The sequence below is a fragment of the Protopterus annectens genome, chromosome 10.part0, assembly GCF_019279795.1.
Source record: "Protopterus annectens isolate FY-2018-M chromosome 10.part0, PAN1.0, whole genome shotgun sequence".
NCBI classification, from domain to species: Eukaryota; Metazoa; Chordata; order Ceratodontiformes; family Protopteridae; genus Protopterus; species Protopterus annectens.
Window position 1 is genome coordinate 25360675 of NC_056744.1, and position 16988 is coordinate 25377662.

The 16988-nt window shown below is 39.6% G+C and overlaps 1 protein-coding gene across 4 annotated transcripts in view; it reads right to left on the reverse strand.

Annotated features, from left to right (window-relative positions):
• Positions 1-16988, reverse strand: part of ITGB4 (integrin subunit beta 4) — a 1147860-nt gene that overhangs the window by 393813 nt on the left and 737059 nt on the right. For all 4 annotated transcript variants that reach the window (XM_044084971.1, XM_044084972.1, XM_044084974.1 and 1 more), the window contains exons 24-25: positions 11136-11284; positions 6751-6930 (exon numbers count right to left, since the gene is read on the reverse strand). In XM_044084971.1, the coding sequence (XP_043940906.1) occupies positions 6751-6930; positions 11136-11284 (329 nt within the window). The remainder of the gene's footprint in view (positions 1-6750; positions 6931-11135; positions 11285-16988) is intronic.

Consider the following 16988-nt stretch of genomic DNA (forward strand, 5'->3'; position numbering starts at 1 on the left):
CATACTCAGATACTTCACATGTATGTAGGAGTTTATGTATTACATATATGATCACACTGTATTTTATGCATTTCTTATTCTGCAGTTTGGATCTTTTACTCTTTGCCTTATCTACAATGAATCTTACTGTATTGTTCTAAATTTTGCTGTGTACTCATTCTGTATACAATTTTGATTAGAAAAACTGTGATGTGTTTTCTGTTCTTTGAATTTGGGTCTGGCTGAAATGTGTCAATAGACAAGTCCATTTACATGGTGAACAAACAGTAAATAGTGATCTTTTTTTAAATAGCTAAGGCATCCAGTATATAAATAAAAATATGTAGCTACATTTGTATGTTTGCTGCATACGAACAAACAGCAGGATATATTTCTAGTGCATATTCACACACTCCACTTATGTAGCTCACTAAACTTACTATCAGAAATAAACAAGCTGAAAATACCAGTTGTATGTTCTGACTTTTATGCTAAGTAAACAGTGATTTGCTTGCTATCTTAGGCTGCTACTGTTTTACTGAGCAATGCCATCTTGTGGCTATGTTCTGTCACTGTGATTGAGGAAGCAAAGCCCTCTCTTTCAAAGTTGGAGCATGGGAACAAAATATGAACTCATATTCTCAGTGCTGTAAAAATAGTAAACTGTAACAGGAGGATCCAGATTTAAGTCTAGAGGTTCATAAACAGCGATCTAGCTAGCTGTAATGTTGCATGGCACTAGGAAGTAAGGCATACTACTTGTACATCTGGAAGTGGAACTAGTGCTTTACCTGTGCTGTACATCTGTTCAGAGTTGCTGTCTTAAAACCAAATAAAAATTAGAATGGTGTAAGTGTTGCACAGCATAGAGATGATGCAAATCCTGATGACTTTTGTGTCTCTCTGTACGCAGGACACTGTAGTCACTGGATGTGGCAATTTCAATGATCAGTGCTACTTTTGTCTTCTTTTCTTGGACCACTATATCCAGTTTTCTAGCATCTATCTTATGAACTGTTGGTAATGGATGATCCCATGTGATGTAGACTTTACTTTCTATGATGCTTTGTGGCTCATGTTTCCAGTGTTTTTCAGCCACTTCAGTACCATAACGTTTGCAGAATCCTCAGTGCAGCAGTCTCGCCACATTATTATGCCTTTCAGTATATAGTCCTTCAGCCATTAGTATGTTGCAACCAGCAACGAGGTGTGCAACTGTTTCTAATTCTGTTTTGCAAAACCTACATTTGTCTGTTTCTCCCACATGTTCAATGGACTTTGTATACCAATGTGTACGTATCCCACTGTCTTGTGCTGCCAATATTAACCTTTCATCTCTTGGTTTGAATTCACCTCTCCTTATCCATTCATGCATTCGCTCCTAATCAGCATGAGGTTCTTCCGCAAGTTTTCTATACTTGCAACTATATTTATGCATTTTCCACACTTCTTGCCTTCTCATCTGATCCTTCACCTTATATTCTTTATTTTGTTTTTTGGCACATTCAGTTGCTGCCTGATTTTTACCCACTTCTAGTTTGATTTCCTTTTCTGCTCAATGCCAATAAGCTTCAGCTAAATTAAACAGAGAAGTCATCGTAGATTTATTCTCCTCGTGTTTCAAAGCTTTTACTACGTTTGGATCTTGTGAGGTCAGCAGATATGTGTGGAGTCCCACAATTACAGATCTATACATGTAATCAATTTCAAGGAGGCCCATCCCTCCTTCAGAACGGGGAATATATAATCTTGGTATACACTGATTTTCATAAATCATTTGGTGATTATGAAGCATCCTTCTTGTTTTCCTATCTAATCTAGCCAACACATTTTGGAGCCAGTCAATCACTCCAAAACTGTAAGTAAGGACAGGAAAAGCAAATTGGTTTATAGCTTGAATTTTGTTCCTAGATATCAGTGCTGTTTTCGGTATTAATTTAAGTCTTCTGAAATATTCCTAAATTTTATTTGCAGTTGTTCGTGATTTATTGTTGGTCCTTCATCAGTTCCCAAATATTTATAAACTCCTTCTTGCTCAACTACTTTTATATCACATTCTTATCCCAAACTGATGTTTTCCTGGTGTTGCAGCTTTCCTACTTTGCACATTTATCAAGACCAAATGACATTCTTATATCATCTGAAAAAGTTTTGACAACCTGTAGCTGTGCTTTCAGTTCCTCATCTGATGAGCTATACAGTTTTAAATCATTGACAAAGAGAAGATGAGAAGTCTTTACACTTTGTTGTTTTCTAGGAGCCAAATTGCAGCCATGGCCTAAGCTGTTAACTAGACAGGTTAATGGGTTAAGGGCAAGGCAGAATAGCAGTGGTGACAAAGAGTCACCCTGGAATAAACCTCTTTGAATTTTTATCCCTGGGATAACAATTTGTCCTTTATCATGCTTTAATTGCAAAGTGGTCTGCCACTGTTTCATGGTCGCTGTAATGTATTTGATTAGTGTAGGATGTATCTTATACATTTTTAAGCACTCTTTTATCCATGAATGTGGGATACTATTAAATGCTTTTTTATAGTCACTCCATGCCATACTTAAGTTCTTCCCCTTTTTACAGTTCTCCAGTACGACTTTATTTAACAACAAATGATCAGTTGTCCCACATGACTTTCTTTTATTGACCTTTTGTTGTACTGCCATAATTGAGTTTTCTTCTAAATGACTATAAACTCTTTTCAGCATCAATTCCCATGTGCAGTTTATACGTCATCGGAAGGCAAGTTACTGGTCTATAATTTTTCAGAAAACTTGCAAGTTCCCTCTTCAGTAGGAGCATTGTTTTGCTTGTTGTTAGCCAGGTTGGTGTCTGTTCGGGGTGTGCATATAAATAGTACTTACTCATGGCTAAATCTTCATGCAAAGATGTTAATACTTTTAACCAAAAGTTAGGTACTGCATCTGAGCCTGGGGTTTTCCAATTAGAGGCTTTTCTTAATTTTGTTTCAATATCTCTGGCTGTTACTTCATCCCAATTCATATCCTGCACCTTTAAACTTCTTATTCTTTCTTTTACTTCTGTGCATGTAGGATCTCTGTTATGTTCCACAGGATTTTCATAGATACGTCTCCAAAATGTCTCTATTTCCTCTTTTTTTTGGCGGTCTTTTAATTCCTTTTACCTTGTTTCCCAGTTCTTTATAAAACTTTTTTGGGTCATCAATAAATTGGTTATTTTGTACTTTTATATTTATCTGTGTATCTGTTAAGTTTTTCTATCTGTGCTAAATTTTTTAGTTTGTTATTTGTGATAGTGCACGATAGATCCTGGTCTGTTATAATACTGTGCATTGCTTTAATCACATCTATCTTTCTTAGTATTTTTGTTGATCTATTCCCTCTTCTATAGTCTTCTAACAGTGACACTTCTTGTCTTAATTGCTTTATTTCTCTATTCAATACTTCCATGATGGTATTCAATTTCTCCCCTTTCTCTCCCTCACTACCCTGTGTTCTTGTGGTAGAATTTTATCAGTTATTAATTTAGCAGCACAGTAATAAATCCTGTTTACTTCTGTTATATCACATGGATCTCTATGGACAGTCCTAATTACTATGTTCATTTATTTTATCAGACTTCTGACTTTTTGGGTTTTACTGACCTTCTGCAATCTATTTCTCTCATTGATATTAATATATCTATCCATGTCTACTAAAGCAAGCAACTCTTCTCTTAGCTCATTTTCTTCCAAACTGAGGGTGCATCTCTTGTTTTCCATTTCCTGCTGGCATTCTATAGAAAGTTCTATAGCATCTTCCTGTGGCACATTCTCTTCAGTTTCATCCTGTGCCATCCGTATGGGAACTCACTAGCCTATCACTCTTCAACATTGACTGCATCAGAGTTTCCACAGTTTCCTGTTCCTTTTCTTGCTGTCTAGCTTCAGGTGAACCTTTATACTGGTTTCCTGTGGAAGGCTCCAAAATATCTTGATATGGCACTTGAATAATTGCTTCCTGTTCCTCTGTTTTCCTCTTAATTTGGATATCCATTGCTCTATCCTGTTGTGGTGTTTTCTGCATTCGTTTTTCTACACTGAATCCTTCACTTTACAGGTACTCCATAACCTCAGTTTCTATTTCTTTAACTTCTCCATTATTAATTTCCTTTTCTACTTTTCCTCTTTCTCATCTTAGTTTTTGTATTGTAAAGTTTTACATGTCCAGATTCCTTTGCCTTTATTTCTATTCAAATATATTTGTTGTTGCTCTTTTTGTATTGGTTAGTTTTGCTTTCTCCTTTGCATAAATATTGCACCATATTAAATCTCTTTTTCTTTCCCTTGTCCATATTTCTTCTTCAGATGTCTCCTGATCTTCCTGTTTCTCCTTAACTTGGGGACTCACTCCATCATGCTATGATGTAAGCTGTATTAGACCTTCTACACCAAATCCTTCACTTCTCAGGTACTCCATAATTTCAACTTCTATTTTTTTAACTTCTACTTTACAGATCTTCTTTTCTACATTCCATCTTTGTGATATTATTTTTTATTGTGAAATTTTCCATATCCAGATGCCTTTGCATGTATTTCTCTTTGAATATCTTTGGGGCTGCCTTCTTTATATTGATTTATTTGGCTTTCTCCTTTGCATAAATATTGCACCATATCAAATCTCTCTTTCTTTACCATGCCTATATTTCTTTTTTATACTTTTCAAATAGCTATAGGTTTGGTTATTTATATTATCGCACTTCCTCAGATGCTTCATTTTCCAAACAGATCAAAGTTTCTTGATCTATATACTGTTTTACAAATATGTTGTATTAATTAATGCAATTTTTCATTTGAAGCTTCTGACACTTTCTTGTGGAAGTATTTTTCTTTGCTCTAATTTCTCTCTTAATCGTCTTGTATATCTTGTGTCTGGAAATTCTGGGGTTTTTGCATAATAGTAACAACACATAATTTCTTTCTTTTCCTCAATAATCCACTCCGTCATCTTTATGGCCCTTCTTTGACCTATCAGTTTGTGATTTTTGTGGACTGCTGCTTCCTTCCACAACAGAGGGACCATCCTCCCCCTGGGTCTGGCCTAGCCCCATTGTAGGAATGTTTCTGTATTTTGAGGATTCTACGCTGTCATTTTTCCATTCCTTGCACCAGTGCACCTACCAAGATTGGGCACTTTTTTATCCTGGGTCTTGTGCACCCAGCTATCTCTTTTAATTGTTGACCTATTTCTGACCATGATATATGCTATATAAATACATTCTATATATCAGTGTTGCCTTGGTAAGATTTTGTAAAAACAGAGTCCACCTCCCGAAGGTACTCACCAAGACATGAGCATGAATTCAATTTCAGCAATACTACTCTCCTTTGCTTGCTGACTTTTCATCTCTCCATTTGGACCCCTTTGTAGATATATCCTCTATGCCCTATATGTATGCCCTCTGTAGATATATGACAAAGACACCATAATAGAAATCTAGCACACAGAGATGATGGTTGCCAGGTAAAAGTTCGAAAAGTAAATCGATGAAATGGAAAAAAAAACAGTACCTCTTATACAAACGCCAACAGAAGACCAGCAGGTTGAAATACTTGTACAGTAACAGATCAAAACAGCTGGAGAAAAAAACATACAGAATAAAGTCTTGCAGAGTAGTAAAAAGGGTAACTAGCATGTGGGCATTTCAGGCCTTTCATTTTAGCATGGATAAATGCATGTTTATTCAGGAGATCTTTGGCTATCTTGATGATGGAAACAATGGAAAATTTCCTTGCATCTTGGGTTACTATTGGGTTATGTGAAGAAGTGTTAAATTTGTGTTACTTTCAGGACAAGCTACTTTTTCTGTATAAAGTTTTTGTGGGCCTGGAAGTTTTTTCTATTTGTCTCTCCCTCTGTCTCTTAAATCCAATGGCTCTATTGAATATGAAGAAGCAAAGCTGAGTGGGAGACAACGTTTTTGAAAGAAACTGTTTCCAGTTTGAATTAGATTTCTGTGTCTGCATTGTGGAATTTACAGAAAAGGAGTCAAAGTAAAGCTTCTCTCATCAAAAAGTGTTTCTATTGTTGTATGTTCATCTTCTGATTGCTCTATGTATAGAGACACATGCTCTCTCCTGCCCTACTAAGGTTATTAGTAGGGATCATCATGTCAGTTATACACATTAATCCTTAAGTAGTAACTGTGGTTCTTCGTGGAGTCACTCTAGGAGTCGGAAGCAACTCCTAAAAGAGATAGCAAGCGAGTACACATGAATTTGCAGGTAAACACAATGTAAGACACCCTTTACACCTTAAATATGAAATTATGGTGCTTTACTAGTCTTAAGTCCTTGATCAAACTGGACTAAGAAATGAAGCTTTTCAGAAGTGTAGCTTCTCAGTTTCGAGGCCGTCTGTTCAATGCATTCCCCTGGATACTGCTTGTGGCAGTAAGTGGGTACTATGAGGCAGATGACAACTCATCAGGGGACTCTGGAGGCAGGGGGCTGAACAGGCGAAGGACAGCAGAAGACAAGAGACTGAGAAAGCTGGAATTACTATCTACATGGTGAGGAAAGGTTTTTCAACAGTTCACGCTTTAGGATATGCCTGAGCATTCTCACATCTTTAGTTCCAAATTCTGAGATACCATGCAGGCATGGAAATACCACAATTATTAACACTGCCCTATTTCAAAACTGACCGACAGAAAAAGAGCTTGCTCAGTTCTACAAAGGACCTTCTAAAAGTACAAATGGTTTTACCTTAAATTGTAATCTAACAGCAAAATGCAAGTTGCATTTTTTAATGTTACCTTGTTCCTTAATCACAGTGATATTGACAAATCTCCGGCCAATCTCTGCTATCCCAAATGGGACATCCACTGCCTCTACACGAAGGTGTTTCTCATCATCATCTTCATCTTTAATGAAAAGCGGAACACGAACATCCACTGATTCAACGCCTTCCTGAAACTCAACCATTCCCTGGGCATCTGGTACAGAAATAATATACTCAGTAAAGTCATTTTAAAGCTAAAATGAAAAATACTAATCTAACACATACAGATTATTTCTTGGGGCTAGGTCATCCTGTTTTGCATTTACTTCAGTGTGAGAACAATTACATCTACAAGAAGTACATGGATATCTTGCAGAGTGCATGCCCATTAAACACCTACCCTAGAGCACTACTGTGCAGTAGCTTAAAGCAATACTTTAGGAAGTGGAATATCACAGGTCTACTAGTTCAGAACCAGACATAGTATTACATTGTGGATACACTGACTCCCTTGTCAGTTGTACATCTAATCAACTGTAGAAATGGGCAGAAGGGGAAAATATATAACACTAAAATGTTACAAATGAGCCATGTTATCTTTAACCAATGAGGCATGATGGAACGTGGCTTGCTGCATATGTGTGCATGGTTATCTTTAACCAATGATGCAAGACACATGTCATTAATTATATAATATGACACCCTCACCCAAGTGTACAAATGGGAAAAGTGGTTGTGGATGGATGGATGGAAGGATGGACAGGAATAAGACAATGGTCCCAGATCCAGCTGCAACCTAAAATGTGCTTAGAACTGAAATAATGAAGTCCTTCTTTGATAACATTATTGACAGCATTAAGTACAGAACTCTCCTACACCAGTGTACACTATTGGGTTAGTCTGTCAGAAAAGGTGAACCACAACTTGTAAGAAAAAATCATGAGTCCTATTTTCTATATCCCCATTTTTCATTTACTGCAGGAAAGCTCTACCATCCTGAAATGACAAATCAGCATCTAAAAGCCCAAAGTCCAAAAGCGAGAGCTCCATCATCTAAACATATCCAACTAGGTCACAATCAAACAGGACTTAAAAAGATGTACATGGACAGAAGCATAAACACTTTGTATACACTCAAAACACTACCCCTTGATACTGCTGCAAATTATTTCAGTGCTACCTTCCCTGACATATTAAACAGACTAGCCCCATGTAGAACTACTTGAGTAAAATCTAACTTTGCTCCTTGGCTAACAAAAATTTTTCTCAAGGTAAGAGACAAAGCCTGGACACTGTGGCACACAAACAAAAATCAAGTTAACCTAGAACAGTATAGACAACTATGAAATAAAGCCAAAACCCAGGTCAAATTTGACAAAAAAAAACATACTATACTTTAATACAACAAAAGCACTATAACAATCCCAAAAGGTTCTGGTCAGCCATAAACAAACTCCTTCAACCAGGTCAATCCTCTACTCCTACCCCATCAACCACTAACAGTAATGACAGCATAGCTGAACATTTAACTCTTTCTTTGCAAATTCTATACACTGACTTACTAGAACCCACTGCAATACACCTACAACTATCCCTACTATACTCAAAGATGCCAGTGACTCCTCTTTCAAACCTATACAAATATATACCACAAAAAAATTACTCTCTAAACTAAAGCCCACAACCCTTGCAGCTGATAACCTGCACTGAATTCCTGAAACTCGCAATGGACGCCATCTCCTATCCTGTCTCTGTACTAATCAATGGCTCTACATCTGAACAATATGTTCCTGTAATCTGGAAAATATTTTACATAATCCCTCTGCACAAATGTGGGAACTCTATTATTCTCCAACTACAGATCCACAGCAGTCTTAGCTCCCCTTGTCAAAACTTTAGTAAAATGCATCCGTATGCGGCCCTTAAACTAATTGTTATCTAATAATCTCCTGTCTAACATGCAGCACCGTTTCTGCCCAAGTCACAGTACCACGCCTGCCCTCATAAGTTTTACCAGTACTATCAACCAACATAGAAATGATGAAAATTTTATGTTCTCGATCTTCTTAGATCTATCTAAAGCTTTTGATACTGTCTCTCATCAGAAACTCCTTAATGAACTTTCCACTCTAAAACTCAATCCTTTATCGCTTCTATGGTTTGACAGTTACTTAACTAACAAACAACAAGCTGTCAAATGGCAACAAGAGCGCTCACCTCTCTTACCTATCACATGGGGGTCTGCCAAGGCTCAATTCTAGGTCCTTTTCAGTATATTTACCAACAGACTGCATACAGCTACCTACTACTCTAGCCTCCATTGTTCAATATGCTGACGAGTCTACTGACATCTGCGCTGAACCTACACTAAAACAACTCAAAGCGAGGAGACAATGGTACTTCTTAGCTGTCGAAGCCTGGTTATCAGACACACAACTGATTCTGAATCCTTCTAAAACTAAACTCATGCTCTTTCACCCCGATAAATCATGAGACCCCCACTACCCTATTCTAACTATATTCTTCAAACAATACATAATATCAACAGTAGCCCAAATGAAATTGCTAGGTGATCTACTAGATAATCTGAAATTCGATAAACACCTATCACAGTCTATCCAAAAAACACACAAAAAAATAGCTGCTTTGTATAGAATCAAGCCTTTCCTCACTAACACCACAAGACAAGCAATTGCCAGAACTCACCTACTCTCCTCTCTGTTAAATGCCTCCCTTATCTTCACCAACCTAAGGAAAACTGATTTAGTCAAGCTGGAAACTTGCTACAATAAAATTGCTAAATTCGCTACTAACTCTCCACATAGGTCTCACCACAGCTCTGCCTTACAACAACTCAACTGGCTAGAATTACCCCATCACCTCAGCTACACTGAGCTCATTAATGCCCACAGACTGGTACAGCAACTGAAAAAAAACTCCTGCTCTTAAAAAATGCTACAACCGTACACCAACAATCGTATCTTCCAATCCTCAAATAAACCTCTACTACAGCTATCCAAATCCAACAATACAGCTGTGGACTCTCTCTATTCTAACTATGTCTCCAAAATCTGTAAAACTATTCCGCAGCCTGTCATTACTACTGCTGACCCAGCTCACTCTAAAAACCTACACAGGTCCTTCCTCAATAGCAAACTGCTTTGCCCATGCACTAGTGCTGGCTAAATGTTATTCCCCATGACCTCTAACGAAACAGTTTTCTTCCTACCATTTTACATCCATCACTTTTAACTAAACTTATGAACTTACTCCTTTCCTCCTTGCGTATACCTCCCTTCCTTTGTGTTTAATATCTTTACCTTAACTTCTTTCCTTCTTCCCTATACATCTTTCTTCTATTAGTACCTATAAACTGTCTTTCCTCTCTCATACTTCCATTCCTTAACCATAACTTCTCTCGCTCTCTCTATCTTATCTTTCTTTCTCATTCTTGTGTCCTCTCCTATCGACCCACCTTTTATCCCTGATCTACTGCTTTCAGTAGTTAACTCTTGGCCTGCTGGCTACGTCACTTGTCTTGTGCACTTCCTTGTCGTTCGCTTACCCACATTTTCAATCTGCAGCATCACTTTATTAGGATTTGTTCAGTAATGAGAATGACACATTAAAATGATGTTTGTTTCAAATACTACAATACTGTCTAAACTATTGGTAATTTATTGTGGGTAACACTACAGCACTGTTTAAACTATTCATTGTTCTTCTGCATCAAATACTACTCTCTCTCTCTATATATATATATATATATATATATATATATATATATATATATATATATTCTGTCATACACTAGTAAATGTAATTCTAAACTACTGTTTTCATATATGTGTGTAAATTTATTGTTATCTACATAATTTGTTAAGTACCTCTGGAGGTTTTCTCCCCGGGCCTCCACTGAAAATGGTTCTGTCCCAGTCAGACATTCCCGGTAAACAAATGTTAAATAAATAATACACTTCAAATACAAGACCCTGCTTTCCATGAATACAGAGTAGCTACACTACAATGTTACAATGCAACCGAAATATAACCATAACCAGCTGCACGAATGCTTAACTGTATCTGAAGTATTTACCCAGTGCTTAGTTACATATGGAAAAGGACAGTTCACCTGCCCCAGAACACAGTCAGAAATGCCTTAGTTTAGACAGCTTTGTAGTTTTATAGATATATATATATATATATATATATATATATATATATATATATATATGTGTGTGTGTGTGTGTGTGACTAGCAGACCAGAGTAAGCAAGTATAAGATCATAACATTTAATTTACATTAACTATACTAAACATACCTTGTAACTATGTCTGCCACCATGCTATATATAGAAAAATAAACTGTTAATCAACTTTTCCCTTCTTAATATTCTGTCATTAATAATGTTATCATTACCTTTGTCTGATGCCACAGTGTAGTAGCCAGGAGAAACCTTCAGCTCATTAAAGGCTTGCAGGCTTACATTTTTCTCTGTTACATTCACAATATCCTGTTGTGCTGCACGAGGAGCAGCAAGCACTGTATCAACAATCGTATGATCATGCCTGGAAAGCAAGGAGTACAGAGAGAAAATCAGCTGACATTATACCTGTTTCTAAAGTTAGCTTTACACCTTTAAAATGAAAAGCTTAGTCTTGGTTACACTGAGGAAGCATGATACATCCTACGGGGATGCAGAGGTAGGAGCTATATACTTAGAACATGCATAGAAAGTAAATGCTGGATGTTAAACACACAGACATGCAAACACACACACGTGTGTGTGTGTGTGTGTATATATATATATATATATATATATATATATATATATATATATATATTTACACACACACACACACACAACACCTGTGCCCATACTCATATATACATGTGCATGTACAGACAAGCCCCCCAACCACACACAGACACATGCACCCACAGAGTGCATTTTACTTGTACATCTACACAGTGTACCCAGCTTCACTTGTGCATACAAGATTGCCACGCCATATCTTATAATAAGAAAAGATTTCTTGGCTTCAGACTAAATTTATTCATATATTTACCTGTGTTCACCACATACAGTGGCTGCCTAGGCATTAATACATTATGAAATTTCTTAAACAGATGTTAAACTGTGGTGCAAATCCCACACCTTGAAGACATGCATGTCTTCATCACCTTCATTATGACTGTCCAACTGTGCTGCCTCAAAAATGGCAAAGCAAATTAACCTTACATGATGGAGGGTATCCAAGAGATGTGCAGTGAAGAGGAAAGCAGCTACGAGTGGAAGAAAACAGAGCAAACCAGCACTACTTGAGAAGAGTGTAGGCCAGGAGAAAGGAAATGGGGACAGTTATGCAAGAAATGGATGAAGGAATTACAGTGCACATTGCTTATCCTGAATTTCCTAAAGCATTCAACATTATTCCACATAAGGAAACATATTTCTTTATCTAATGATTACCAGCTTAATCTGCTTCATGGATGCATGTGAGTCGTAGTCTATCCTGTACTCTGTACTCAGTCTGCACAATGCTCTGAATCTAGCTTTGGATGGGGGTATCAGCCATCACTCACTCACTCACTCACTCACTCACTCACTCACTCACTCACTCACTCACTCACTCACTCACTCACTCACTCACTCCAACCCGTCAATGAATATGACACTATGTTTTGTAGCCTTTGGACAAGCCACTTGAACAAGTACAATGATTCTTTATAGATTAAACATAGGTTTGGAAAACCTGAACTACTTAAAAAGGCTTTAGCAACTGCCATTACATTCCACTTCTTACCAGTAACTTGGAAGTGAACTCTGCCTGATTCACTAAGGCAATGTTTGATCTAGTACTATGTGATGTCTGCGTCTTGACTGCACTACTGGGGAAGCTAACACAGGTGGGGGGACATGTCCCTACCATACCTCTCAACCTCCCCAGAGCAAGAAATATGGACAAAGTCAAAAATAACGGGGGAGCAAAGGCCCAAAAATAGGGACAAATTTTAAATATTGCTCCTGCAAACTTGGACAGTTGCTAGAATAACAAGTTTTGTATTGCTAGGCATTTTCTGAGGGATATGAAGTCTGAAACTCAAATGTCTCTCATTATTTATAATTATTTAGTGAGTTCACTCTTTAATGGTTTGCCAGAAAAACAAAAATTTTATGAGGAAGAGTCCAAAAATATGAGGCAAAAAATTTGAACATTCTGCAAAAATCTGGACAGTTGATTGAGAGGTATGTGTTTATGCTGGGGTGAGTAGAAATATTGTTAGTTAAGCTTCCTGAAATCTAGTAAGTTAAACTTAAAAACTCTTACAACAGCTAAATAAAAATCTGAGCTACATTTTCAGCAGATAGCTCTTGAGAATGGCTTCTGGATGCAGGTGAGGCTCAGACTAATAAAGACCATACAGCTGATTACCTTGGAAGAGAACAGATGGGGATAACTGCAGGCAATGTAGGCGAGAAAAGCAGCCAATAGATCAAAATACTGAGGCCTCCTCATCAACTAAAAAGCAAACAGTGTAAAGTCTAATCCCACCATTACTGGACAGAATAAGGAAGTGGACATACTCTGTCATTTCTCAGTGTGATTAATGATGCACCCTGTGACTCAGATGCAACTAACCTTTAAGTGTACTGCTAAGTATGTGCTTACAGTTCCATACACTTCACTGTAAGATTCTAATCCTGGAATAAAGCACTCATTTCAAACTAAAAAGTACAGTTGTGTACACTTACCTTAAATGTAGATGTTCGAGTGTATTCACTGTTGCAGTCACCACCTGTGGGTTATCCCTGTTGTGGTAACCCTCGGCCGGCCCAGATACCAGAGTCAATGTTTTTGTGCACCAGCTGCTCTCGCCTGTAGTCTGACGTCAGGTTGTCAGTACTATAAATCAAGGCAGCCGACGTCATCAGTTTTTCTTGCCTAACCCATCAGAAGCACAAGGTAAAAGAGAGATGTGGTCCTGGTGGCTAAGAGCCACCTAGGAAAGCATGTGTCCCCTGAGGGGAAGAAGTGAAAAGGAGGATGGAGGGAGGGAAACCAAGACTGCAACAGTGAATACACCCGAACATCTACATTTATGGTAAGTGTACACAACTGTACTATATTCTTCATGTTTCACTGCTGCAGTCATCACCTGTGGGAGGATTCCCAAAGCTGAGGTAAAGGGTGGAAGGACAGATAAGAGTCCTAGGTATGGATCAGGAGGCCCTGCAGAATTGCAGAGGCAAATCCTGCCCTAGACGTAGAAAAGAGAGGTATGTAGTAAAGCTTTGTAAAGGTATGGACAGAGGTCCAGGTGGCCGCTTCCAATATGTCCCTGGTAGGTACTCCTCTGAGGAAGGCAGTAGAAGTGGAGGTTGCCCTAGTGGAGTGGGAACGGATCAACTTAGGGATGGATTTCCCACGTAGTCTGTAGCAAAAATAAATACAGTGTGAAATCCATTTGGCAATGGTTTGTTTGGAGATGGGCTTCCCCTCTGCCCCTGGGGCAAAGCTTACAAGGAGCTGGTCAGTTTTTCTGAAAGGTTTAGTGTGGTCCAGATAGTATCTGAGTTGTCTGTGCATGTCTAGTGAGTGCAGAATTCTTTCTCCCTTATTTTGAGGGTTGGAAAAGAAGGTGGGAAGATGTATAGCCTGGTTAAGGGTCACATCAGATACCACCTTGGGCATAAAGGATGGATTAGTCCTCAGGAAGACCCTGTCTGCATGTAAACTTGTGAAGGGCTCGACAGCCATGACAGCTTGAAATTCTGAGACCCTTTTGGTTGAGGTGATAGCTAGCTGGAAGGCAGTCTTCCAGGAGAGGTATTTCAATTCTGTTGAAGCGGCAGGTTCGAAAGCAGGTAAGGTTAGTTTCTCTAACAGATAATTCAGGTCCCAGGGAGGAGTAGGAGGTCTTCTGGGAGGCCTGATATTAGAAGCCCCTCTGAGGAATTGCTTAATCAAAGGGTGAGAGAACAGGGCTGGGTCTGAATCATAATGGGCAGAGATGGCCGAGGCATGGATTTTAATAAAGGAGAAGGACAGGCCACTACTGAGCAACTCGGCTAAGTAATCCAGGATGAGAGGGATGGAAAGTTGGGAGGTACTGCCCCCTTTTGATTGTTTCCAGGTGCAGAATCTTTTCCATTTTCCTGCATAAGATTTTCTTGTGCTTGGCCTTCTGGCCTCTGTAATGATGTCCAGGACCTGTTTGCATAACAATTACTTTTTGCTAGTTTTCAGTGTATGAGCCATGCTGAAAGCTTGAGAGTCTGTAGGTCTGGGTGCAGTACCTTCCCCCTCTCCTGGGTCAGGAGATCTGACCTTAGGGGAAGCAACTTTGAGGGCTGTAAGGTCAGACTGTGTAGTAAGGGGTACCAATGCTGTCTGGGCCAATCTAGTGCGATGAGGATGGCCTTTGGTCTCTCCTCTTTTATTTTGATCAGAACCTTGAGAATAAGGGGCAGAGGAGGGTATGCATCCACAAAGAGGGAGTTCTAGGGGAAGGTCAAGGCATCCATCTTCCATGCTCAGAGGTGATACTCCATGGTACAAAACTTGTGCAGCAGTGTGGTTGAAGTGCGAGGCAAAGAGGTCCACCTCTGGCGTCCCCCACTCCTGGGTGATTTGCAGAAAGGTTTCCCTGTGGAGCTGCCATTCATGGGGGTCCAGTATGTTTCTGCGTAGGTGGTCTGCCAGTGTGTTGTTGATCCCTGGTAAGTATTGTGCAATCAGGTGTAGCCCCCATGGAGGTGGCAGTAATCCATAGACTCATGGCTAACCTGCACAGGGGGTAAGACTGGGTGCCCACCTGCTTGTTGATGAACCACATTACTGTGGTGTTGTCTGTTTTTATAAGGACATCCCCTGGCCTGAGATGGGATTGGAAGGAAGTCAGAGCATTTTGCACTGCCATCATTTCTTTCTGGTTGATGTGCAAGTGAAGTTTCTGGGCATTCCAAAGGCCTTGGATACACCTGCCTGCTAGGTAAGTGCCTCAAGCTATGTCTGAGGCATCAGTGGTGATGGTCTGGCCGGAAGGGCGGAGGATGAAGGGAAGACCCTTGTTCATGGCACAGGCCTCTGCCCACCAGAGAAATTCATCCCTTATGCAAGGAATCAGTGGGAGAGTGGTCTCCAGGGACTGAGAGTGCTGACACCAAAGGTTCTTTAAGTACCACTGAAGCTTTCTCATGTGAAGCCTGGTGGGAGGGATGAGAAGGACGCAAGATGCCATGTATCCCAGGGCTTGCAGGATCTTCCTCACAGTGAGGTGACTTCTGGAAGCCAGCTGGGTGAAGTAGACAGGCAGGAAGTTCTGCTTTTCTGGGTATAGGAAGGCCATTAGGGTTGTTGTATCTAGCACAGCTGCCGGGAAAACAATTTTCCTGGTGGGGTTTTGCTTTGATTTTTTTCTCATTGATGGTGAAACCTAGGGAAGTTAGGAGTTTTTTTGACAAAGAGAAGATCCTGGAGCAACTTTTCTTTGTTGTTCGCCTGAATGAGGCAGTTGTCCAGGTAAGGCTAAATCTGTATATTTGTCTGCAGAATGCTATAGACGGGGCCAAGCATTTAGTGAATACTCTGGGAGCAGTAGATAATCCAAAGGGTAGTGCAGAGAACTGAAAGTGCTGATAACCTGCTCTGAAGCGCAGGGATTTTCTGCACGATTCCCAGATGGGGATGTGGAGGTAGACATCTTTTAGGTCTAGTGTCACCAGCCAAGCATTTTGTGTGAGCATAGGCAGGAGCTGCTGCAAGATAAGTATTTTGAATCGGGGGACCACCAAGAAGGTGTTCAGTTTGGATAGATCCAGGTTGGGGCACCAAGTGCCCTCTTTTCTGGGAACAAGGAATAGTCTGGAGCAGGGTGATTCATGTTATAGGACTGCAGGACTGCAGCCCCCCACCTATAGAAAGAAAGAAGAAAATAAAACAAAACCAAAATTCGAGTCCCGGAACTCCACACATGTGTGCTTGGAGTTCCTGGTACTCACAGAACTCTAGACTTGCTGTGTCAGGCAGTCTGGTTAGGGGAGAAAGGCATCTCTGCCCTGCAGCCCAGAGGTCTGTGCGGTGATAAGGTGACAGGAGAGGACACCAGACTGCATCATCTGCAGGCTGGAGCTTCCAGCCTACTCTCACTGGTAGTGTGTGTGTGTGTGTGTGTGTGTGTGTGTGTGTGTGTGTGTGTGTGTGTGTGTGTGTGTGTGTGTGTGTGTGTGTGATGCCCCAGTTGCTATATACTGGTGGCTAGAGAGAA